Consider the following 26,865-nt stretch of genomic DNA (forward strand, 5'->3'; position numbering starts at 1 on the left):
GCTTGGGAGAGCAAAAAACTGCCTCCTCTTTGTCAGATATCAAAACCTAAGACCCAAACAAATGCGTGGTGCATTTTTATGAATCATTTATATGATGCTACAGACAAATGAAGCGTGGGTAAAAGCTATTAAGCAAATCACAAAGGACACAATTTTCCAAAGTCTTTGACTCTTATGTGACTTACGTGCTTTAAAAAAAAAGTCTACTTAGTGTTTGGTGCAGTCAGCTTGTGTGCAAAAAAGACAGCAGAATAGGGAATAGGGTGGTCTAACAGTCTGCATAATCATGAAAGGTTGAGGTAGCTATGGATGGGAACTTCTAGAGATCCTTTTCCCGTTTGTAAAATACCATTAATAGAGTGGAACCAAATCCTACTGCGAGTAGTTGCGGGGCAGGAGGTGGTGGTGGCGGCTTGTTTTTTGCTGTGACCCGAATATCAGAACAACTTGAGTTGGGCTGACTATTGAAGAATAATGCTCATGTTTGGGTTCACAGAGACTTTTAGGACCAGCACAAGGTCTTCTGTTGAATGCAATCGCTTGCTCTTTTATATTTGAACAGCCTGAGACTTTCTTCCTACTTGAGGAATGAAGCATGTTCCTGTCACTACTCCATAGCCCTGCCCATGACTATTCCAGATCCTTGAGGAACAGAAGTTGAATATCAAGCTCCCCCCTCCCCACTCCATTCATTACAGATGAAGGGACATTTTCCCTTGCCCTATAACTGGCGGCTGTGTTAGACCCCACTCCACCAGCAAAGTAAGAAGGAATAGTTCTCTATTCTCTGTCATTAGGGAGACACTGAGGTTGAGGCTTTATCATTTTGAACCTTGAAACCAAGCCATTTTGAATCCTGAGAAGGATGAATTTAGGGATCAAATGTTTAGGTCTGTGCTTACTGTACCAGAAAATGGTCATTCATCCCTTCCCAGAGGTTGGGAATTGTAAGAGAGCACACAACATAAATTCAGCTCCTGACTGGCCACTTCACCCAGTCATTTTATGGGATATTCACAAACAAACATGTGAGCAGCTACTGGTTCTCATGTTGGGGGAACAGCTGGTTTTCATATAAACACTCAGATTGTGTACCCACATCAGACTATAAAAGCATCCTGCTATTTATCTCTGGTTGTTCTCTTTGGTATATTAGTTGTCAAGTTGTGGAAGAAACCGTGCCAGGTAGAACACAGGTGATGTCTCATACCATGCCATTAATGAACAAGTTGAAAAGAGCTGTCTTTTAGCTTTGAAATCTGTCCAGATTCTTGATTCAGTACTTGTGAAGTACAATCACAAAAATGGGGAACGGTCTGGAAAGTATTCAGGAAAATAAATACCCACAGGTTGTCAATACTTTCTTTACAAAAACAATCTGGCCCTTCTGAAATTTCTGAAAGATGCTCATTTTTGCAAATGTTTCAAAAACTGGGGCAGGGGGAGCAACGCAGCGTATAGATAGATGTCACCTTTGTGCCACAGTTTTCATGGTGACACATAGGGAAAGCAAACAGATATTTATACCATTTTTCATGTGACACATGCCCAAATTGGCACCCTCAACAAAAGGTGGTAAGAGTTTCTCTTGCTTTATTGCAACAGACATCTGTTAGGTTTTGGCACAAGGTGTGGGCACCCTGGGCAGATGATCTTTTGTTCCCTGGGAATTCCCATAAAGGATTGGGCCCCTCAAGCCGTGGGAGCACCTGTCCAACTTTCCCTTCTTTGAGGTGTGCCACAGGGGACCTCCCAGGCACATGTCTGCAAATGGCGAACACGTCACCCATTGAGTCACCAGGCTGATCAATGGGCGGGACAACAGGTGATGTGTGTGTGGTTCATCCAATGAAGTGGATCAGCTGTGCTGGGACACATCCTGGCACAGGTGACCCACTTCATTTAGTAACATCTATTGATACCCAAAGACAGCATAGAAAAAATGGTCAGCTATTATAGAGTAAAATAATAGTTTTGTTGCTAATTAGTAATAAAGACCCATAAGCATAAAAAAAGGGTCAATTTTACATTCTTCCCAGGTCCTAAAGCTGCACTTAAGTCATTTTATCAAACCATCCTTAACTTTCCAAATTAATGAAAATAAAAATCAGACCTCAAACTGAAAATACCAGCTCTTAGAAGCAAGAGAGCAGGAGACCAATGTGGAAATCAGCATCCAGCTGAAAAGAGGCATTCTGATTAATTCAGGTTTTTGTTTGCTCTCCAATATTTTTAACTCAGAGCCTTTGTGTCAGCTCTCATAGCAGGAAAACCATGCAGTTAGGAGTAATTGTTCATGATTTCCAATTCTCCACACAGCTGCTCCAGTGGAAAATGTCAGAACCCCCAAATGCATTTATAAATATCACCAGCATTGACAGCACACTGTTACTATATGTCTTAGACCATACACTTGTAACTTGGCAGGTCTGCACTCTAAAGGGTAATAATCAGATAATTTAGTTTTGTTCTTTTTGCATGTTTTGGATAATGTTTCCTGAATAGCTAGGGCACTTGTGGCAGTTGCTTAAAACATGAACTTGAGGGATAAGAACGTGCCCCGTAAGAGAACAGAATTCCCAGCAATCTAAAGATTTACTTATTTTAACAGCAGCTAAAATATTTAATAGGGAAGCAATGTTAATAACATTAATATGAAGGGCCAGCTTTGCCCCTTGAGGAAGTGGGATCAATTTCATTGACTTCTTATCAGTCTAAATTTGGAGAAGCAGACTCCTGCAAGACCTCTGAGCAGGTGCAGGGAAAATGATAGCAATGAAATTACTCTTGAAAAATATATTGGAGGAAGTGGCCAAGCATTCCCCACTGCTTAAGTCCATTATTTCAGCCTCTAGTTTGAAAATGTCTATGGACTTTTTCCAGTCCACTCCGTTCCACCCCCCACTTCTCTCTCTCTGGTCCCTAGCACAGTTCCCCTCTGTCATACTGCAGGATGTTACTGCTATTCTCTGCGGTTTCTGGCACCTAGAACTGCTAGCTTTTCTCTTGTCTTTTCTTTATTTCAGTTGTCACCTAAAAAACTCATCTCTTCCCTCACTCATAAATCACTTCTAATTTCTTTCTTCTTTTAGTAGTTATTAGGATGTGTAGGCCACTTGTTGGTGTGCTGTGTTGTATTATCGGTGTAGGAGAACTCTGTGAGCTATAGGTAACAGTGGAGAATTGTGCTTTGGAACTGAAAGCAGTACAAGCTGATCACATCTGGAAGACAGCAGGCAGGCAAAACTGACTCCCTGTCTCTTGCCCAAACTGGGCAGTCCCTGTTTTCAGGATGAGGCAGGGGGCTTTGCTGGTTCCTGGCCATTTCTCCTTGCTGCCAAGATGAGCAGTGGAATGGTGATTTAAAAGCTAGCTGGGACAGGGGCTCCAGGATCTCCCTAGCCTGGCTCCTGCCAGCTCCTTCTTGCCACTCCACCACCCAACTGAGCAGAGAGGTGGTGATTTAAAAGCTGATGGCTGGAAGCAGGGTCCCCAAGCCCCAGTTGCTGGCTTTTAAATCATCACCTCACCACTCACCAGGGTGGAGGGATGGCAAGAGGCAGCCAGGTTGGGGCAGTTTTCCCCAAGCTCCAATCTCAGCCACTGGCTTTTAAGATACTGGGGAAAGCCTCCACACACCTCACTCCTGGTCTCTCTGGCTTTTAAACTGCCACCCCCCCGCTGCTCAGAGGAGTGGTGTGGGAGGGGAGCAATGGGAAGCTGGAGGAGCTGGGAACTATGTGTGTGAAGGCTTACCCCAGTCAGTCCTGGCCTCTTTAGCTTCCTTCCAGCTGACCCAGAGCTGTGTGGGATGAGGCAGATTGCTGTGGCTGCAAGGCTCAGGAGGCAGATCAATGCCCCTGCCTTGCCCTGTACTTCCTGGAGCTGCACAGAGCAAGGCAGGCTGCAAAGCTCTTGCTGCAAGGCTTCTGGAGCCTTGCTACAGCAGAGGAGTGTGCTCCTCCGCCTCATTATGTTCCTCTGGCTCAGACTGGAGGAGTGCAAGGAAGGGCTGTTCTTCTGCAGGGGATACTGAGTGTTCCCATGCTGGCTGTCTGTGGCTTTTCAGCAGATGCCAACTGTGCCTTGACAGCCTGTCCCCTTCCCAGATAGCGGAGAGGACAGGCTGTCAATTAATGGGCTCCCCTAAGGGCGAGGGTGGCCCAGAGTATAGTATGCGGCTGGAGGAGCAACTGTATGGTCCAGCTCCTGAACTATTTTCCTACTGGAAGAAATTTCTTCTGGTGGAAATGAACATCTGCTCACACCCTGTGCCTTACTGCAAAAAAAGAGATATACCCTGAAGGGTTTCCATTGCTGCAAAATATTTATTGTAAGTAAAGACTGAAGAAGCCAAAGGATGAAATGTGGGCAAGGAACTAATTTAATTCTGTGTTAACCTGGAGTAAGTTGGGAAGAATTTAATGGAGAACACCCATTTTTTACATAGCACTTTTTGTCCTTAGATTTCAAAGCGCTTTCCCAAGGTGGGTAATCATCCTTATCCTTATTTTAAACTGAGGCATGAGACTGTAAGGACTTCTTCAAGGTCATCCAGCAGGCAATGGCAGAGTTGGGTCTGCAAGAGGGGTAAAATGTCCTGTTTGAAATTATTACAGGTGTTATAATGCTAATAACTTGAACTTAGTGCTGATGGGATGAGTAATGAGTAATCAAATTTATTTTGCCTGGTGCATTTAATTTAATATATTTCCTAAAGACACAAGGGACCTCATGCCATTCCATACTTGTAAGTGCAGGTATAGTTTAAATTATGCCACTATATTACAGAAGAGAAGACTGATATGGGATTTGATAGCAACCTTCAACTACCTGAAGGGTGGTTGCAAAGAGGATGGAGCTTACTGGCAACGTGTAGGTGGTGCACAGGGGTGCACATGCACCTCCTGAGACCACTCGTGCACCCCCTGTCAGGCCACGCTCCCTGTGTAGGCAATGGGCGGGGAGCAGGTGGGAGTGGGGCTGCCAGCAAAAGCAGCTGCACCACTTCTGCAAGTGGCCGTGAGACTTCTGGAAGTGGTGCAGCCACTCCCCTCCCCCCACCCCCCTTGCTGACTGGTGTGTCCCCCCCGATGCAAGATCAGTCGCCTATGATGAAGCTGGACTGCTCTCAGTGGTGGCAGATGACAGAAAAGGAGCAACAGTCTCAAGTTGCAGCAAGGGAAGTTTAGGTTAGATATTAGGAAAAACTCTCTCACTAGGAGCGTGGTGAAGCACTGGAACGGGATACCTAGAGAGGTGGTGGGATCTCTATCTTTGGAGCTTTTTAAGACCTGACTCGACAAAGCCCTGGGTGAAATGATCTAGGTGGGGATGCTTTTGCTTTGAGCAGAGGGTTGGACTAGATGTGACCTCCTGAGGTCCCTGCCAGCCCTAATTTTCTATGATTCTATAAAAGTAACAGACATGTCTTGTTTGATTATCTTTTGTATCACCCACTATAATGGATCCATTAGCCTTCCTATACCTTGTAGGTCTCTTGTACCTTCTGCCTCTGATATCTGGAGTACATTTATATAATTTACTCATTTTGTTCCTTGGTTTGCTGGAGCTGGAGCTATCCCTGGAGAAGTGCTTTCAACTGCATACCCTCATGGAGCCTAGCAATTTATTAACCTTGTTTTGAAAAATGATTCTCTTTCTGCATGCTGAACCAAATGCAGGAATCCTGAAGTGAAAGCCTATGGCCTGTTCTACGCAGGAGGGCAGAGTACATTATTTTATTGGGCTCTTCCAGCCTCTTCAAATCTGTTTAAATGCTTTAAGTAGGGAAATCATTACATGGTGACAGAAAATAGGGATGGTCCATCCTGTGAAATGCTGTACATGTTGCCTGATGCATGTGAGAGCTTTGTGCTCTGGGGACATCCAAATAAAGAGCCTCACTCCCCTTTTACTGCCCTTCCCCCCGACAAGGAATCAGCTTTGTACAATTTACAGAACATCCACTTGTTTTGACTGATGTGTTGCAGAACCTTAGTAGCCAATATTTGTGTGAATACAGAACGAGGACAACATGTACATCTATACTTAAGCACGAGCATGAAAGCACCACATTTCAATATGCAGTGCAAATGGAGTCTCATTCCCAACTGCATTTTATTTTTGATACCTAGAGACCAGAAGCAGAAAAGCATTAATGAAAAATTCTCTTACAAGTAAGTACTACTCTAGACAGCTGGAATGATGGTCCCCAACAGTGACACTACTCAGTCATGTGATAGATATCACTCAGAAAACTGATGGATCAAATTCCTGTTGATATTTTTAATCCAGGAGCAGCAGATTTTGAAGCAGTTTAGATTTTTGCAGTATTTGTTAGTGTGTGTAACAAGACAAAGGTACCTATATTCTACCAAACAAAATGACTGAAATTTAAACTTGTTCCTCCACCATATAGATCGGTGTAATGAGGCCAGCAGAGCTATCCCAGTTTACATGGGCTGCCAGCATGGTTTTATCTGCCTTGCACAGAATCATGAGGTGTCTGTAAAGTGTATAAAAGAAATTCAACATTGATTCTGCTTCGGTTTCAACAAGCGATGTATTTGTTTCAGCAAGGAACAAATGACTTTGGCTTGCTTATTGAGTAGCCAGTGAATGTGATCCAATACAAAGATTAATCCAATTTTGTATGTGATCTAATGCTTTGTCAGAAATTAGTGGTTTTCCAAGCTGACATTTCTTTTTCTCAGCATCAAGCACAACAGGAACTTTTGGGAGTTACTGCTGCTACCATGACTTAGGGGTTGCCCCTTCTTCATTTCTCCCCCACCTCTGCTTGCTCCTCATATGTGTGTCCAGAAGAGGAAGCACCTTAGTTGGATCTGGCTCACCTGATGTCTGTAGGGATCAGGTGCCTTACTGAGCCTTTTTTGGCCCTTTTATCTAACAGCTGATTGAATCAGTTTTAGCTGAAAGCCTCGCTGAAACACCTTATCTATACAGATGCTGCAGAGCCGGGTCGAAGTAACATGCTGCTACTTGTGGTAAAGCAGAGGGGGTTTTTTTTGTTTTTTTTAAACATTACAATATATGTCATATCTGTTTCATGGCATACATACACATTTGTTTATTTTCCTAAACTGTTCTTTACCCTAGTAATCAAATTGACTTATTCATATGACTTAGTTGGGTACAAACTTCTGGTATCAACCAGCTAAATCTGAAAATGTACCAATTACTCACCAGCAGAATCTCAGTTTTGCATAATCCACCAGTGCCTCTATACTCAGTATTGGGTTTAAAATCCCAACCTCAGTCTTGAGCTGCATTCTGGTTTCGAAGCTACTCTTACCTATAGGAGGATCCTCTGGTGACACAGGGATGATTTAACAATACTTGTGCCTTGGAAGTACTCCATATACTTGGAAACCCAAAGCAGATCTCCTAAATTCTGTTTATGTGACAGTAGCAAAACACCAGGCCCAACAGACTTGGGTCCTGCATTTTGGGGAAGTTCTTGTTGGTAGGGTCTAATTTACCGCTGTAGTATTTCAATTGTATCAATTGAATTCAACTGAAATCCAAAGAAATGAATAGAAACACTGGCTTAAAGTAGAGGAATAAAGCAACAAATAAAGTCCCAGATCAGTCTGAGCTTAATGACTGGCTGCCTCTGTCTACAAAAATGAACTGGAACACCTGATCCAAAGATTGTTAAATATAGGAAAAGTTCGGATTTAGTTTTAGTATTTCTTTCAGGGAGGTCAGTGGGAGTTGCATCACCTCTTAACAGCATAGTGTCTCTGTTCTGACATTTCAATTATGCATTGTCTCCTACTCCCTCAAAAAAAGTGTGGGGGGGGAGCTTTTAAAATGGATTTTTTCTTTTGTAATTTCTAAGTCTTTATTAAATTGTGCTATAAGTTCTTAAACTATAAATAAAAGGGGGATTGTGATACATTACAGGAATACAAAGCGATGCTGATGTTCTGTTGTTTGTAGATATTGGGAAAGCTTCTGATCAGGGTATGATGTTAAGTAATGTACCATGGGGCTTGTGCTCTAGCACACAATAGAATGAATACATTGTAACTGCTGTGTCAATCTTATTATTGAATACCATGGTTTCCTTTCCTAGGGAACATTTGATTTCACAAACATGCAATTTGTATAAAGGAGCTGGATTGTTAGCATAGTCTAATGTACATTTTGAAATGATGGAAAAGGATAAAATAGCAGAGACAAGTCATCCTGAATGAGAACTATGCAGAAAGGACTCAGCTCTCCATTTCAGTGTGACACGTCTCCTGTTGGAACTGCATCCCAGACAAAGCACAGATGTTACTTTGGATAACTTTCTAGACAAATCTATGGGAATGATGATTACTCTAACTGGGGGCCAGGTACTGCTGTGGCACCAGACACGATAGCATGTCTGACAGGCCAATAGTATTAACTTGTTATCCATGGCTTCTGTTGTCCAGTTGGCCTCAGGATTTAGCTTTCACTTGCCAGATGGGAAATAAATGCCAGCATAGTCACAGCATGAATCTGCTGCCTGCAGAAGGAGGTACCCAGACCAGGATGTGGAGAAGGTCGTGGGCTGTGTTGATGCTCTGGGATACACAAGCATGATCCGTGATCCATAGAATCAACGTTAGCAAATCCCTGGCTCCTTCTCTAATGGTCTGGTCTCTAACCCCCGTCTCTGCGCAAAGAGCTTGGGTTGAGTTTATAGGAGGAGCTCAGGTCTTTTAAAGGAACTGTCATTCTTTAGGTTTCATAGACCCTCAGGCAAACAGACTGCTCCGGAGTGGTATCCTTATGCACGCTGCACTGCTTTGGACAGGTCGCTTTATAAAGTGGAATCAGTGCAGCCATATCTGTGGCAGTACCAACTAACCCACCCCCATAGTCTGCCAGTGGCACTGCAAGGAAGCTGCAGGGATTCTCACTTTTAGTCCTGAAGATGCTACTTCAGCTCCCGATAGCCGCCTTGCCATACAAGTGGGTACTCATTCAAGATTAAAAAATAAGCAGACTTTCCACAAAGGAATTGAAAGGAACCCCAGGGAGCTATTGTATAGGTTGTATAAAGTTTGATTAACTTTCTGTTGTGTAATTTCCCATTTCCACACATCTCTAGGGCCACCAGTAACCCACACACAAAGGGTTCTCCTGGTGTTTCTGACCGTACAACATTTTCAGCATGAATTTAGCAAGCTCAAAAGTTTGGGATCAGCATCCCAGAGGGTTCATCTGGCTCCTCTCTTTCCTTTCCTGGCAGGGGGCACAAAACCAATCTCAGCCACATTGAAAATTGTGGGGAAATACAAATAGGAGAGATACTTGGCAACTGTGTCTTACAGCATTTCCTACATATGGCATGTGAGCCTGGTGGGGTGTGTTGTTGGAGGTGACAGGATTCACACCAGCAGTGGAAATGTATTCATTGAGAAAACAGAGTAAAAGGATCAGCATGGATGGTGCCAAGCCCCAGTGAGGGAGACAAAGGAAAGTCGAGTCCTAGGGCCTGTCAATCTTCAGCGCACACGTCCCTATCTTCTTCCCCATTATGTTCATTTACATACTTTCATGCTAAAAATATAATTAAAAAAGAAGACAGATGGCAAGTGTAAAAAGCCCAAAGGGAATAAAAACAATGGAAAGAAAATATTACCAACAGAAAATAGTGGAGGAAAAGTTATCAGTGAAACAAATAAGCAAAGAATTGACATCCAAGCCTTGGAGTAGGAACTTTATTGGTAATGTGTCCACAGGAGCTTCTGTATCTCATTGAACTGCAATTTTGATAGCTAACCCTTTGAAAAATAGATTTGCTGAGTGGTGCACAGCCTGAAGCTGGGTGTTGTGCAGTCATGCCCTGAGTCCTTGCCTGTGATAGTCATTGCTAAAAGTGGGAGAAAATGATGTTCACAAGCAGGGGCTGGTAGTTCCCATGTCTCCTCTGTGTATCTCTGACTTTCTCACTGTTGTTTACCTTTGCTGCATTCCCACCAATATTTTCCTGTCTCTCCTGTCTGCTCGAATCAGCAGTTCTCAACCTTTTTGGACTTGAGGTACTCTTCCATAACTTCTGTGATCTAAGTGGCACCCAATTTCAAAAGCTTATTGATATATCAGAGTGCTTACCTCTTTGCAGAGGGACTGGGTGGCGGGGGTAGGGGATAAGCCAGGCAGGGGCAAGTATGAGCTTCTGCCTATCTGCTCATCTCCTTACATCTCATGGCACCCTTCAAAGGATTTGGCAGCGCTCTGGTTGGGAATCACTAGCTCAGATCATGCTTGCTAGATCATTTGGTGCTACCATCTGGATTTGCTTTTTCTGAGTCTCCTGTGCCATTCTGATGCTCACGTCCTCTTTCGCAGCATAACCTTTGTTTCCTCAGGCCTCTCTCTCCTACTAGAAGCCCTGTGTGGGTTTCTGTCCACCTTACTGAGCTTCTGGCATCCCATGCTCCATTTCAGACACTTAGTCTCTATATATCCTCCCCCAACCTCCTGCAAAAATTCAGCAACAGGAATCTCTTGTCACCAGCAGACACCATTACAGTAGTGTTGAATACCACGCTGCCCCTGCCTACAAAGGCAACAATCCATAACTGGAGTTGCTAGTGTAGTGTTAATATGAGGAGGAAAATCCCCTTGGCTTTGCCTTATCTAATTCTTCTGCCTCCCATGTGCTTAAGATGACTCTGAAACATGGTAAATGCATGGAATCTGCATTTCCGTGCAGGCTCCTCTGTGGCTGCAGCACTCTGTTAAGCCTATCAAAGATTAAAACAATCTTGCTCCTAAAACACAGTCAATCTCAACTGAAATGTGGGATAGGAATGGCCAAAAAAAATGATAGAACATTGCTTAGGACCCTCAGGCAGGATGACTGGAATAGACTGGACAATACAGTGATGATCACAAGAGTAAGGACAAAAACAACATGATAAGAACATCCCTGGGAAATGCCATAAAGGCAGCAGTGGCTGGAATGAACATCATAGCGGGTTAATGAGCGGTACGTGTGGAAGGTCAGGGTTCCTTGAACCTCTCAGTAATGGATGATACCTTGCTTTGATGGTATACACTGAAGACTGCTGAATCCTATGGTCCTGTCAAAATGGTGGAGCAAAGTTAAAGTGGCTTATTTCCTGTTTGACTCTTCTGTCCTTTTTCATGTTGTGTACATGAATGCAGCACAATGAGGATTTGGGTTTTCATGAGGCTCATGACCAAAATTGTATTTGTGCTGTGTGGAAAGAGCTATTTCACTGCCAGAAACAGAAAGGCAGAGCTGGAGAAGTAAGGCCTTCTTTTCCAGGGTACAGATACAAAACCAAAGCCTTGCAGAACCTTGGCATGACTCTAGCTCTGTGCGATAGGAGACGAGAGTGGTCTGGTGATTTGCTTAGATTTGTAGTTTCCTGAGCTATTTAAGGGAAACTGTGTGTGTATGTCTTAGAAGTTCCTATGCAAAGTTTATATTGCTTTAACTGTCCCAAAAGAATTAAAATATAAACCAAGGTGCTCATCAGGATGGAGTTTTGGAAGAAGCATGAATAGATGACTTGGAAGGCTCTGGAGTCCTGCACTGGTTTGTAAGCCTGGACCAGTTAGGTTACCATGTCCCAAAGAAGGGAACTGGACAGGAGTGTGCTCTCTGAGTTAGACAATTGTATATGTCTCTGCCATTGCTCTTGCCAGTATAGTGTAGCCCAAAAATAACTGAATTGTAGTCCATCCCTTCAACACCAAAGCTAATACAAGACAGTAACTAATACTATATATAAAGGATCATGTTACTGAGAGGAAGCATGGGCACTGGATGGGAAAACTAGGTTCAATTCTTTACTCACTTCCTGTATGACCTTGGGCAAGACTCTATTCTTGAAACAAGATACTTGAAATGGGAATTATTTCCTCTAAGCCAAAGAGGAAATACAAGGAAAAGCAGTCTAAAAAGAAGTGGTAACTGAGAATCAGGGAATGATAAAATTGCACATATTTGACAAATTCTTTATATGTACTGTATCTTTTTTAAAATGAAGAAGGAAAACATTTGCCTAAAGCAAAAATCATGGGTTTTGTGATAGAAGGAAAAGGATTAGCATGTGTACAACTAATAACAGTAATTAAAAGATAAGAGACTTTTAAAATTATAAAAAGGCACTTGGCCCACAAAACACATCATATAGCCAAGATACATGCTTAAACAAAAGTGCTTAGGCAGGCACTGGAGTGGCTTGAGCAGTTGCTCAGTTCAGCACAGATCCCTGAAGACTACAGGTGCCTCACATAACTCTATTATTTTAAAAAGTGCTTGTAGGGATCTTGTGGAGCTATACACTAGTTACTAGGCTATGGCTGAAGTCTTAGAGCTAAATTTACAACCTGCATAAACACCTTTAAGGTCAAGAGAATCATCTGCATATACCACCTATAAAGCTGTAGGCCAGATTTTTAAATATATTTACCATATTTACTCAAATATAAGATGAGGTTCCCCCTGCAACTGGCATGGGGAAAAAGCCCCCCTCGTCTTATAATTGCATACAAGGATCTCTCACTAAATACATTATCTACTTTAAGCTGCTGCCAAAAGCAGCATGTGCTCAGCAATGGAAACCAACTATGAAGTTGATTTAAAGCCCCCACTGAGCCTGACTATAAAACACATGGCCCACATTAAGCAAACATGCTAATGGGAAGATTTTTTTTGTGTGGTCCTTTAAAAAAGAAAAAAAAAAAAAAAGCAGGGGGCAGGGTCACAGGGGTAGTTGCTTCTTCAGAAGGGAAAGAGCATTGGGCCTGGAGGTATTGCACTAAAAAGCTGGCACTCAGAGAAACTGGAACAAGTTCCGACGCCCCCTCCTGGTGCCAAAAATCCTAATGGAGACCTACTGCAAGAATACGTCAGCGTAGCCCATCTGAATAAGACATATAGTAGTGCCCATTAAGGGTAGTCCCCATCACCACTGACCCTTTTTCAAGTCATGGTGAACCACAATATTTCATACAGTTCACCCAGAATCCGTTTGTCACCCTCTCTTTCAGTCTGGTGCATCTGATTAGTGTGACCCCACCCTCCATGCGCCTCATCTTCATATAAACTTTTGGAGCACCCCAATACTTGTAATAAGAATGCCCAGTTCCAGTCTTGAGTGGGGACTACTCAGAACATGAGTCCTTTGTGGCGGGTATCTGGAACACACATGCTGAGCAGTGCTGAGTTGTGAGGTCACTATGGCTTGACCTGCTGTTGACTCTGGCGGGGCCCAGCTCAATGAGGTATGTGATAAACCACAAACCTTTGGCTTTAAACTAATGTAGGTAGGTGCCAAAGTGCTGCTCAAATGTGTTTATGGAATACCTGTGCTAAAACTTGCAGTAATTAAAAAAAAAAAGATAACATGCATCAATTCTGGAAACAATTAAGTGTATGGATACTATATGCAAATTGCTGTAGCCATGTTTACTTTCAAGGTTGTTGTTTTCAGATTTACTCCTCAGTAGCACATGCTTAGCGAGAACAGGGTCTGACAGTAAGGAGAGAGGAAAAAGCTGGAGGAAAGCAATGAGCAAAGGGCTACCTGATCCCCCAGATTTATTTTCCCCGCTATAGCGGTGAGAGGGGGACAAATTCAAGGCCAACCTCCAATAAGTAGATTCTCTACCTGGAAAATTATTAAAAATTTATAAATTTCTTATATATAGAATCTAATTATTGGGGAGTCATCTTATAATCAGGGTCATCTTCTATTTCAGTAAATATGGTAGGTACATAACAGTGCAGTTAGCTGTTTTAAATGTGCTCTAAGTCCCATGAGAAACCAAACTGTTCTTGAGAAGTGTCTGACCCATTAAGGTGCTTTTGGAAATCTTACTTAGCACTTATCTGCCTGATTATAGCTGCTTACAGGTGTTAAAAAAACAAACAAAAAACACATTTTACTGGAAGAAGCAGTACATTAGTTCAGCCCAGCTCCACAGCATCTGTATAGACTGGGTGCTTCACCGAGGCTTTTTGGTACTTTTATCTAAAACTGATCCAATCAGCTATTAGATAGAACCTCCAAAACCCCCCCACTAAGGTACCTGATCTATACAGATGCTGGGCAAGCCGGGTCAACTAACGCAATGCCTCTTTTGGGTATGTGCTGGACTCAGCCTGGGAGTGTGCCAAGTTTAAAGTAAAGTGCTGTTTTTGGGGGGTTTTTTAAGTTTGTAAGCAGACTATGTGCCCAAATACCTTCGAAAATATGGCCCTTAGGCACTGACAGGATGCAAAACCTGTTGTTGTTTGGACCTTTGGATTATCAGTCCCTGTGCAACTGGAGGAAAATGTACCACACTCTGCTCCACCTCATTCCTCACTGTCTGGATCAGATCCTGCCCTCATCAAAAACAGACAAAGGAAAATGTCCCACTTACTTCAGTGAAAAGAGAGTTGGGCCATGTACCTTTAGTTAGGCAAAACACATTCTGATCTCATTCTCTGCAGCATCCAAAAAAAAAAAAAAAACCCAGGAGGGGAAAACTGTTGAAATTAAACCACCAAGTCACCACTTAGAGTAGAAATGAATGATTTGGAGATGAGTCAGCTGAAGTTCTAATAAATGGGATGAAAAAGTAGTCAGGTTTAGTGAGAAATTGATACCTTCCTAGTACAGACTGTAGTCTTATGTGCATTCAATGTGAAGAAATTATACTTGATGTGAATCAGTAGGATGAGCTGAAGTCATTGTAAAATGAAATGGCTGCACGTTGGTGCTGAATAGGGAAGAATTTATTAGGGGAGAAGATAAAGGAATTACTGGAGTTTAGTTTTGGAGGCTTGTGAATAGCCCTGACTTGTGTATATCATCACCACTTTTGCCATTAAACCAACGTATTTCCTCCTTTTGCACAGTGTGCAAGAGACCTTGGGGGTAGCTAGTGTGGAGGAAAAGTGAGAGATTCCTTTTAATCGCTCTACAAATTATCTGTGTAAAAACAGATTTCAATTAAGGAGCTCTGGAAGCAGTCACACAACCTGACTGTTCCTATCTGCTATGGACTAAGTTACTGTTGCACGCTTAATAGCTGTATTCTTGCCTAACCTCCATGGGCACCGAGTGGTCTCACTGCAGTGAAACTTGAATGACTACACTGGATGAAAAGTGGACCAGGATATGGGGAACCTCTTCAGGTGGCCTACTCCCCCTGCCCTGCCTGCCATACAACAGTTACCTAGGGCTGCTTTCGTCTTCTTGTTGCAAGAACAAATGTTGGAGAGGTGAAGGTGGGAAGAGTTGGCCTGGCCTGGGTAGCACAGTGAAGCACAGCTCAAAAGGAAATGCGTTGGTGGCTTAATCATTGAATCATAGAAAGTTAGGGTTGGAAGGGACCTCAGGAAGTCATCTAGTCCAACCCACTGCTCAAATCAGGACCATCCCCACCTAGATCATTCCAGCCAGGGCTTTGTCAAGCCGGGCCTTAAAAACATCCACAGATGGAGAGTCCACCACCACTCTGGGTAACCTGTTCCAGTGCTTCACCACCCTCCTAATGAGAGAGTTTTTCCTAATATCCAATCTAAACTTCCCTTGCTGCAACTTGAGCCCATTGCTCCTTGTTCTGTCATCACTGAGAACGGTTTAGCTCCATCCTCTTAATCATCTGGGCACTTTCAGTGGCAGTGCTGCACATGCAGGGGGAAAATGCTGCTGCAGGGGCAAAATCCTTGTCCCAGCGCACATGACTACACAGCTGGGGTGAGAGGGCTTTATACTTTTTATTTTGGCTACTAAGCAGTAGCAGAGCCAAGTCAGACTTGCAGGATGTGGTGGAGAATAACCTGTGGATTCTACAGAGTTCACCTGACCATATCCCCACACTTCCTTGGGATCTGTGCTTCACTGAGCTTAGTGACTGCGGTCCATGAGCATCAGGTGTACTAAGTCTGGGTCTCCTGGGAACTGCACTGATTTTGCTATGTTTGGAGCCTACTGAGCAGGAGTAGCAGGGTTTGCCACCAACAGCAGATAGTTCAGGTTGAACGGGATAAGAATTTGGTTGTTCATGAGTTAATGCCTGCTCAACCTCTACCCTCTTTGGAGTCACAGCTGGCAGCTCTGTAGTCAATGACAACCCAGCAGGGAGCCAGCTGGGCTGCTGCTGTGTGTATGTGAGATCTGAGTAGAGCATTGCAGGGTCAGGCTCCTAAGCACCTAGTGAAGGATGTGTAGGATTAGACGTAGGATTTTCTGCAGAATTTTTTCAGCTGCTATCTTTTGATGGCCCTGCCCTTTGGCTCCACTCTAATGCAGGGACAAAGCCATTGTATTTCTGAATATTTGTGTCCCTTTATGCTTTTTGTGAGCTAAATCTTTTAAGTGAGGGCAAATTTTCAAAACCTGCTAAGCTCATGAGGAGGCAGTACTAACAATGAATAAAAGCATGAGTTTTAAACAGGCCCTCCCCACAGCTTGCCTACTGTATACGCTTATTTATCCTGACTTGTCCAGACAAATGACTACTTACCTGACTCTCTGGTTATTCATTGTGCTCTCTGGCACAATACCTGATTTGTATGGACAACCTAATTAAATTGACTAAAAATTATGTGAATAAAAGCACTTAAATTATATATTTTTTGCAGGAGATGATCCTAAAGCTTGTTGGACAGAGGTAAAAGACTGAAAGGGAGGAAAGCTAGCTTGGAATAGACAGAGGAAGGTAGTTAGCCACATTAATCTGGATCAGGCAGAATAAAGGGCCAAGTTGCACCTTACAGGCTAACTCATTCAGAGATGTTTCAAACTACGAACCATAACCATAAACTTATGCATCTCTGAAATAGTCTATAAGGTGCAACTCTGCCCTGTTTTTTGCTTAAAAGGGACAAGTTGCTTTCTTTGCTAGATACGTGAACAATTTTGGCCCATGTTCACCAAGGCATTTCCAGTAAGTACTAAGGTTTGTGACTGGACACTCAACTAAAACTAACAATGATTTTGAAGTCACTGTACAGTCATTTTAATAAACATTTTCCAGAGATGTTTACCTTTCCATTGAGAAATCAAAACATTGTTTTTGGCCAGCAAATTTGTCAATGAACACTCTGCAACTTTGTGTAGCTGAAAACCTATTCTTCTATTTAGTTTCAATACCGAATTTCCACCTATTGCTATTAACATGGGAGTTGAGACAAACATTTCATGCTGCCACAATCCTGACTTTTAACTTGACTTTGACTCTGTGTCAGTTAACTTCTTTCCCACAAGCAGTGTGACTAGGAAGCAGATGGTGGCTCTCCTGCCATTTTCTAGTTCTCAGAAGCAGACTAGGAATGACAGAGAATGGCAAGAGAGTTGTCATCTGCTTCCTAGTCTTCCCAGTTCTCTGGCAGTAATCAGCACCAGCCCTGTACCTGATAGAAAAGCCTTCCCCCAGTGTATCAGTAAGGCTGCACTGGTTGGCATATTAGGGATTACAGCCGCGGTTCTTTCTTCTCTCTTCTGCATGGAAGAGTTGTTATTTTAAATTTTAATTCATACTACAGAGCATTATATAGGCTGCTCTTTCCCCTAGCAGGAGCCCCAGACAAGCCACATTTCAAGTTTATGACTTTGGCCCAGCTATTAATTACCTGCCGGGGAAGGAATGGGGAGAGTGAGATCATGATTGTTAAGGCTATGCGAAGCTTTGGTTCCTGATTCGATTTGGCAGAGATTTGGCCTGATTCGGTGCCCAAATCTCTGAATCCAAATCAAATTTGAAGCCCCTTTAATCTCTCCCGATCGATTCAGGCAGATTCAACGATTTGGACATAGACACAGGTTTAAATATTTTGTCTACATACCTCAAGGTACCAGGCGGCACGTGATTGCTGCAGTGCTGGAGCGCATGGAGTGTCCCACAGGAGCACGGGGGACTCCCCAGTGCACTCAGCAGCAGACCTAGAAGTGGACCAGAAGCACTTCCGGGTCCACCAGGGAGCATGCTTGGGGGCCCCCTGGCTGGGTGACTGGTGCCTCCTGGGCCTGGGGGGCACCTGGGGTCCCCCTGTGCCTGATTGCTGGGCAGGGGGGGGCCTGCCAACATGTTCCCCGGCAAACCGTGTCCAGGTTCCCTGCCAAACACGCTGAGGAGCCCCCTGTGCTCCTGTGGGATTCTCCATGCGCCCCAACACCGCAGTGATCACGAGCCATGCCTGGTACCTCAAGGTATGTAGAAAAACTTTTAAAGCTGTGCCTGTGTCCGGATCGCTGATTCGCCGAATCAGCATCAAATAGTCAGATTCAGATTTGACCGAATCGAATTGGGGATGGTGATCCAAATCAACGGATTGCATCACTGATCCTGATTTGGGCCACATCCAAATCCAAATCGAATAGGGCCTGTTTTGCACACCCCTAGTTACTAGGCCTGGATGGGGAGTGGCTTCATTAACTTTGGAAATTATTTGCGTCTGTCCCTAGTAAGTGACAGGACAGCTGGTCCAACGTCTCTCAGACTTCAGACTTGTCTGTCTAGCAGACCTCGACAGTCATTTCTACCATGACTAGGATCCAGCCTTTAAAGTTTCATCATGGAGGAGTTTGTTTTATTTCCATTATTTCAGTAATCGTTACCTTAAGTTACGTTGTCTGCTCATATGCTCAGTTTCCAGAAGCAACCTAGCAATTCAACCTTCCTTCATGGTGGTTTTTTCCTTCTCTTTTTTCACCTATGAGGCTCCTGATCAGAACTTGTTAGCATGAACCCTGGCATCCATGTGGATTTCCATTGACGTTAATATGCTTAACATCCAGGAGAGATTTAGGACTTTTAAGTTTATATTGCCTATTTAAAAAAAAATTCATTTAACTACTACAAAAGAAACCATAAAAAAGAAAAAATATTAAAGCAGTTATGGCTCAAAGATCCTGTATTCTGATTTGTTTTGGTCACTGAAAGCCATTTTGAGCCACTTCTGCTCTTACAGTGATTACTGAAAATGGTAGGGAATTTCTGGATAAGTGGACATCTTGATGTGAATGTATCCAGTTTGCATATCAGTTGTTGGGGAAGTCCTAAAGTTGTAGGTAACAGTGCTGAAAGTAAGAAACTTGCAAATCTATTAAACATAAATTAGAAAAGTACTGTACTTGGCACCAAATTTTACAGGCCCCATTCAAACAGAGGTTCAGCTGCTTTAAAGATTGCAGAATTTAGCCCTAAATAAATGAGGATAGCCCTGTTAGTATAATTATTTTCTTAGAAAGCTACTTGCTTTTTACTGGATTGATGTCTTATCTGGTAGAGGGCTTTAAATATAATATAGCTACAGCTGTACAGAACTGCAAGGCATGCCATTAAAGCAGTTTTAAAAAAAAAGGACTACTTACAGAGATTGGAATAATTGCTGCCTATTCCAATACGGATGGAGCTTCCAGAGATGAGGGGAAGATGGAAGAAAAGAACTAAGGAGAGAAAAAAATGAAAAGAAAAGGTCCTTAATAGCAGTTTGTTTTGTTTTGGAGCCAGATGTCATCTGATGACACATGGTGTTGTTAAAGTGCACCCACACTCTCCAGTGACAGGATTGTCTGTTCAGACCGTGAATCCATTACAGATGTAGTTTGAATGAGCACAAATAAAATAAATGAGTTGCTGCTGTATGTTTTTGGGAATAACTCCATCTTAGTTAGTAACAGTACAGCTGACTTGGATGCCGCAAAGATTTCCAAAGCCACGTTTAAACAACGAGTTATATAAACGTGCTAATAATTGTTGTTAAGTCATTCGTCAATCACTGAATTAGCGCTTCCCATTGTAAAACAAAACAACGGGTTCCTAATTTGCTACCTTCATCCGGCACAAATGAGGCATCGATGTGTGTCAAACGGTCAATATGGAATTTTTAAATCTATACTTCCCTAATGTATTTCATGCTTAACACTGATGAAGTTGCACTTTTAAAGACTGAATCTCACTATTAAAAACACAGACATTTTATACCCAACCCAAATCCATGTACAACGTGGCCTCAATAACACCCGCAGCCCCCCACCAAAAAGTTTCCCTGCAGCTCGAGTCTTGTTGTGGCTACAAAAGACCCGCCGGACTGCAAGCAAATGCCGTCTAGCGCTGGCACAAGAGTTTCGAAGATGTAAATCGCATTTACCTGGAGCACCGGCGGGTTCCTCACAAGCCTGCCCTTACAGCCCTACTTTTAGGCAGGGAGACATTTCTCAAGCACCGGCTGCGTCTCCCCGCTGACCAGGCAGCTTGTGGGGAGCTGCCTGCGTGGGGACAGCGAGAAGTTCCCCTGGAAATCCTCCCTGCCATGGCCACGGCGCTGCTGGCGGAGGCTGCCGTGCACGGCTCGGCCCTCCCGCTCCCCTGCAGCCGCCGCCGGCTCCCGCGGCCCCCGCTCCCCGCAGGATGCTGCAGCCTGCCCGGGCTTTGTGTCGGCGCCTTACCCGAGCACACGCAGGCGGCCGTCTTCTCCATGCGCCCCGGCGGCGGCTCATGGGCGAGGAGCCGAGCGCAGCCGCCCGCAGGAGACGCTCCTCGGCCCCGGCCCCGCTGCCGGCCCCGGCCCCGCCGCCTCCCGCGGCCGCGGCCGGAGCAGCAGCATTGGCGGCGAGCACCCCGCGCCCATGGGCTCCGCGGGCGGGGCGAGGGAGGCGGCTGACCCCCGCCCGCAGCGCCACGAGCCCGGCCCCGGCCCCGGCGCTGCCTCCTCCCCGCCCGCTGCACGCGCTCTGGCCGGCTGGCCGGCGGGCGCAGCCGGGGAGCGGGAGGCGGTGCATCCTCCCCTGGGCTCCTCCAGCACCTCGAGGCTGGGCCTCCTCCTCCCCCGGGGGCCTGGCCCCTCCTTTCCCAGGGCTTCCCCAACTTTTCCTCTGCCTGACCCCGTTTATGACCCCCCCACACCCCATCCGCAGACCCCCCCAGTGACCCCCAGCGTGGGAACCGTCGCTTCAAGCTTGGGAGACAGGCAGGGCGGTGGGACACGAATGCGGTGTGGCTCCGGAGGCGGGGAGGGTGGTGGGCGACCTGGCAACGTTGGCAGCGTCCAGCAGCAATTGTGGACCACCCGCAGACGCCGCCGGTGGTGTCGGTGGCAAGGGAGGGTTGGCGAGCGGCGACTGCCTGCGCCTTCTCACAGGGGTGCACGTGCATCCGCATGCACCTGCTATGCATCGCCTGTGTGTCAGCAGCAGTGGACAGCTCAAGGACTGGGTGGAAAGCCAGTGGCTGGAAGCAGGGAAAGGCAGGGTGGGGCCACCAGCGCTGAGGTGTTGTTGGCACATGGGAGGGTCGTGCCATGCGGGGGCACTGAGGATGGCTGCCACGCGCTGGAGCGCAGGCTGCAGTAGATGCTGCGCTGCTGGCAAGTCTGTCAGCCCCACTGGAGCATGTCCCCCAGGGACAGTCTCAGTCATGTCTGCCTGGCAGGAATCCCACTCCTTAGAACAAGGGGAAGGGCTAAATCACCCAACGCTAAACATTAGGCTGCCTTTACTTCTCACTAGATGTTTCTTTGCCTTCCCTTTTGCTGCCCTTATGTTATCCCTGCAAACATCCTCAAGACCATGCTGTTATCCTCCCTGAAATCTTTCCCCCCACCCAGCCCTTCCACCATACTTACAAACCACTTGAGCGGTGAGGCAGGCATGAGTTGGGATTTGGTGCTGCTTGTATTGCTTGCAACCGTCTTCCTGCTTGTCTCTCGCCTCCACCTACTGGCTGGAGTACTGTGTCCAGTTCCGGGCACCGCACTTCAAGAAGGACACGGATGAGTTCGAGAGGGTACAAAGAAGGGCCACCCACCTGGTCCAGGGCATGGCGGATAAACCCTACGAAGAGAGACTCCGGGAACTGGGCCTGTTCAGTCTAAGAGACGGCTGAGAGGTGACTTGATAGCTGCCTCTGAATGAACACCAAGATCTAGGTGAGCAACTCTTCAGGAAGGCACCTCAAGGGAGGATGAGGACTAACGGACATAAGCTTATAGAGCATTGGCGACATGTAGGGGGTGCATGCGGGTGCACGTGCACCCCCTGAGAAAAGCAGGCAGGTGGTTGCTGCTCACCACCTCACCCCCGCCTTTGCCGTCAACACCGCTGGCAGCCACCACCGCACGCCTGCCACCAACAGTGCTGCTGTCACATACAGGAGCTTGCCGTGCCCCCCCAGCCTCTGGGAGCATGCGGCGTTCATGTTAGAGAGGGTAAATGCAAGCTAGATATAAGGAAGACCGTCTTCTCTGTAAGGGTCACCAGAATCTGGAACACACTCCCAGCGGGGGTGGTGTGATCACCATCTTTGGAGGTGTTCAAGAGGAGGCTGGACAGGCACTTGGTTGAGCTTGTCTGAGTCCAATAACTTCCTGCCCATGGCAAGGGACCAGACTTGATGATCTTACAGGTCCCTTCTGGTTTTACGATTCTATGATTCTATAACGTGTGTCACCCTCACCCTTGTAAGCCTGTTCCAGCATGGACTGCTTCTTTGTGCTAGGCACCAGTCAAAAGGATAGAGTGTGGTCCGTGCCTCTAGGAGTATGTTAGGTGAGCCTCTGCAATTAACATGCCTCTACACGTTACCTTTATGTAATACTTCAGGGCAAAATGTTAAGAATGTTTTATCCATTTTAAAGTTCAAGAAGAATTTTAGGTAGAATGAACATCAATTTCGGTTTCAGCTAGGATTTTGGCAATAGCATTTCATTGTATAGAAAATAATAGTTCTGGCCAAGACCTACAAAAGCAGAAACCTATGTTTAGACTTCAACGTCTGGATTCAGATAAGAAGACTGCCTAAGCACTAATCTTCTCCCATTTATTTAATTGGAAAGCTGTTTGGTGCTCAGCCATTCTGAGAAACGTTTCTTCTGTAGGTGACTAGCTTTAGGCCCCTAACATTGAGAACCTCAGCTGTGGACACTCGATACTTTTGAGAAAATGACCGCTTTTATTTGGATGCTAAGGCATGGATCTAAGAGTCTGAGCCATGTTTGACATGGCTGTGACATGCAGCGAATCAGTGTGATACAGCCTAGATTGAAATTCTGCAGTCCCTGCTCTCCAGACATATTCACTATCACTTAGTGAAACTGATAGGTTTGAGAGAAGGAGAATCATGGAAAATGTCAATGTGTGACCGTTCTTTGCACACATTTTAAAATATGAACGTTTACTTCTGAAGAACCTTTCCATTTGGCAGCATAACTCAAGCATAACACAGCTTTATTTCTAGATCATAACCTATTGCGCGCAATATGATCCAATAAAACCTATCATCATGGCGTATGAATATCTCTCTCTCCAGTCTGTAACCGTGACAGTGGACACACATTACATAATATAGATTTTGCTTATGGCTGCTGACCTTGTTCATTTACCAAAAATCATTTCAGAGGGCCTTTTAAAGATGAAGATAATAGGGTGCCTTCTTTTGTGCTTCCCATTTGTTTTCTGGGTCATTTGTGCACTTGAATGAAACCTTCACATATTGCTGAATTCAGGTCAGACCTCTATTTGAACACTTGGTGCAAAACTTCAGCAACCATTTGTGGTCCCTGGGCTATACTCTATGGGAATAGCTATATTGTTACTCCCTCATATTTTGCTCTTTTCTTTGGGCAAAACAGATCCTTCATTATAAAAAAAGAGAATCTCAGGGAAGATGATACTCACACTTCGGTTTACTTTTGCATGAAAACTGTTAGGTTTTCATACAGAGAGCTAAAGTAAGGACAGAAATACTCAGAATTTCACATACCAGTGCTTGTTCAAACTTAGACTAGGTTGTCTCTTTAATAACATCATAAAACAAGGAGCATCTGTATTTCAAGGCAGTCTTTCCCTTGTGATTTACATACTGTATTTCCATTTTATTTTCTATCAGTCTTGCCAGAATGTTTTCTTCCTAACCTTTTGAAATATGGATCTTGACTGACTGTTTGGAAACTCAGATATATTCACATTAGAATCACAGTGATGTTCATTATGGATGGAATTGTGAAAGGTTGACATTCCTAGTGACTATTTTCTCTTGTACCAATAATGAGCAGTCAGTGAGGAGCTCTTGCTGAAGACAGATAATTTTATTCCTGGATGATTTTACATTTTCTTCAATCCAGGGACTTCATTATGGCTAAGCTGCACAGTTAATATAGGCTACTGAAATGACAGGGTTCCTCAGCCACATTTACTATCTCCTGTGATTAAGAATTTTCTTTGGATTGCTGAGGCTAAATGCTGAATTAAAGCTAAGGAGTGGTTGTGATGTGTTACTATGTGGATGGCCACATTTTTGACATAGTTATCCATTTGTTGTAAGACAAAATTAATTGCCATTTTATAACGAGAACTCTCTTTGATAATTTTAATATATGCTTAAAGAGACATTTGGGGGATAATATTTAAATACATTCTATTATATCGTATTGCTATGGAAAAGATTGTAATGAAATGCATGTTCTTGAATTATTGGATTATGTTACTAGCCTTTGGTAGAATACCCTGCTGTATTGGTATAAGAGCAGTTGTTTAATGGCAGTTGGGGCAGACACGTACATCTTTTCTCTGACTGGAGAAGTCCAGGTCTTGTCTGCAATATCGTTGTTGACTTACCATTAATGAAGTGCCAGGAGTGGTAGAATCCCTGGAAATACTACAAGAGAGTATATACAGGTGTTTTCCTACCATGTAAAACTACCCATCTTCTAAGTCTGGTCTGCCCCTGTATTCCTACCGTTGCTAGCACTGACTCTAGGCTGGCAGTAGAAGTGGTGAACCTTCTTCCAAGTGTGGATCATCTCCAGAAAAGTTGACTCCTGTAGGCATGGATTAAAGTTGAACCTGACACAGAATTTCCAATTTGTTGCAGAGCAGTCAAATGATCCTACATCCCGCCCTCCCTTTCCCACCCAGTCTTAAGACCCATGCTCAGCTAGACTAATCCATATTCAGTTACAAAAGAGGCCTTCAAGATGGGGCTGGTCTGGTTTTGGACTGGGACCCAAGTCAAATTGCACGAACCAAAAGTATAGGAGGACAACAGAGAAAAAAAAGAGAAGAAGAGGCTTTGATGTGCCAGGAACAATATGTCCAGGGCCTTGTCTGCTTCAGGGTTTCAAAAATGGCAGCAATGGATTTAGCTGAGCTGGTTCTAACTAAACCATGATCAACCCCCTCAGGTAAAACAGAGCTGTCCAAATGACAGTCCCAGAGTGGTTCAATCAGGGCCCATAGATCAGGGCGGGCCATTATTTTGGGAGAAGGGCCACTTACCGAGTTTTGGGAGCTGTCTAGGGCCACATTGGTAGCCCTACCCCTTGACAGTTGCCCCACCCCCGGTTGCCATAGTCCTGCTCAGCCCCTGACCATTGCCACCAGAAGTCCCCCCCTTTGCCCCGGAAGTACTCCTTTTGGGAGGAAGAGTGCTGCAATCTTGAAACCGGAAAAAACCCAAATTAAATACAAAAAAATAAAACATCTACTATAACTTATTTTAATTGTATTTAAAAATATTTTTGTACTGATTTATGTGTTTTACGAAGTATATCTAGAGGTGACTGTATAATAACTCAAAATACAGTCCTACCGCATGTTGTGTGTGGGCAGTAAGGGGGTGTATGGGTGTTGGGTATGTGAGAGGGCATAGGGTTATGGTGGGTGGGGTGGGAGAGAGAGACGGGGCTGGGCTGCTGGCTTCATCACATGCGGCTCTAGCAGACTGCACGCGAGCCTCACATGATGCAGCCTTGCAAACCCCACCCCAAGGCTCTGCCACTCGCCGTGCTGCTCCCTGTGGCCCCTGCCACTTCCTGTGCCACTCTCCATGGCCCCCACTGCTTGCTGTGGCCCCTACCACTCACCATACTGCCCCTGCAGCTCCTGTTGCTTGCCATGCTGCTTCCTGCACCACGCCCCATGGCCTCTGCCACTCCACAATGCCCCTGCTGCTTGCCATGGCCCCTGGTGCTTCCCACGCTGCTTCCTGCAGCCCCTGCCGCTTGCTGCCCCCGCCACTCACTACACCACTCCATGCGGGCCCCACCACATCCTGCACCGTTTCCTGCAGCCCCTGCCACTCACCATGGTTCCCGCCACTTCCTGTGCCATTCCCGGAAGCCTCCGCTGTTCGCCACGCCGCATCCTGAGTCCCCCGCTGCTCACCACACCACTGCCTGCAGCCCCTGCAATCCCTGCCACTTGCTGCACTGCTCCCTGCTGTCCCTGCCATTCACTGCTGCCCCCACCACTTCCTGCACTGCTCCCCACAGCCCCCGGCCATTCCCCATGCCCCCTGCTGCTTCCTGCACCATTCCCCACAGGCCCACCACTCTCCGTGGCCCCTGCCGCTTCCCCTGCAGCTCTTGCAGCTGCCCACAGACCTACAACTGCAGCTGATTCCCTCTGCTCTGCTGCCCACTGCTTCCTGCTCTGGCTCCAGCCTGGCCCAGCAACCACCATGGCACTCCTGACTGCTGGGTTGTTTGCAGGTGTTTCCCCTCCCCCCCCACTCCATCCAATCTTACTGTCCTTTCCACTTGAGAAGAGAGAGGGGTGGAGGAACAGCTCTAGGGTCGCGAGGTCAGAAGCTGCAGAGGCTTCTGGTTGGGGGCTAAGGGAGGGAGAGGGGTGGGGGGCTGGGAGCAGGGTGTAGCTGGGCAGCATTGCTGCTCAGCCACAGGCTCCTGCTGGGTCCTGCTGCTGCTGGTTGCCTATCATCTTTGGCAGGCAGCCAGGGGCAGATAAAAATTAATTTTCTAAAATTTTTCGAGGCTCCTGTAGGCTGGATAGAATAGGCTGGTGGGCTGGATGCGGCCCGTGAGCTGTATTTTGCCTGCCTCTGCCATAGATGTATACCTTAGAGTCATAGACTGTAAGGCCAGAAGGG

At 45.4% G+C, this 26,865-nt stretch overlaps 1 protein-coding gene across 1 annotated transcript in view; it reads right to left on the bottom strand.

Moving 5' to 3' along the window:
* Nucleotides 1-20,665, bottom strand: part of BEAN1 (brain expressed associated with NEDD4 1) — a 119,958-nt gene extending 99,293 nt beyond the window's left edge. Inside the window, exons 1-2 of the mRNA XM_014595617.3 lie at nucleotides 20,430-20,665; nucleotides 19,353-19,427 (exon numbers count right to left, since the gene is read on the bottom strand). Of these exons, the coding sequence (XP_014451103.2) occupies nucleotides 19,353-19,427; nucleotides 20,430-20,460 (106 nt within the window). The 5' untranslated portion in view covers nucleotides 20,461-20,665. The remainder of the gene's footprint in view (nucleotides 1-19,352; nucleotides 19,428-20,429) is intronic.
* Nucleotides 20,666-26,865: the final 6,200 nt, after the last annotated feature.

The sequence above is a fragment of the Alligator mississippiensis genome, chromosome 10 (assembly GCF_030867095.1).
Source record: "Alligator mississippiensis isolate rAllMis1 chromosome 10, rAllMis1, whole genome shotgun sequence".
In the NCBI taxonomy this organism is placed as follows: Eukaryota; Metazoa; Chordata; order Crocodylia; family Alligatoridae; genus Alligator; species Alligator mississippiensis.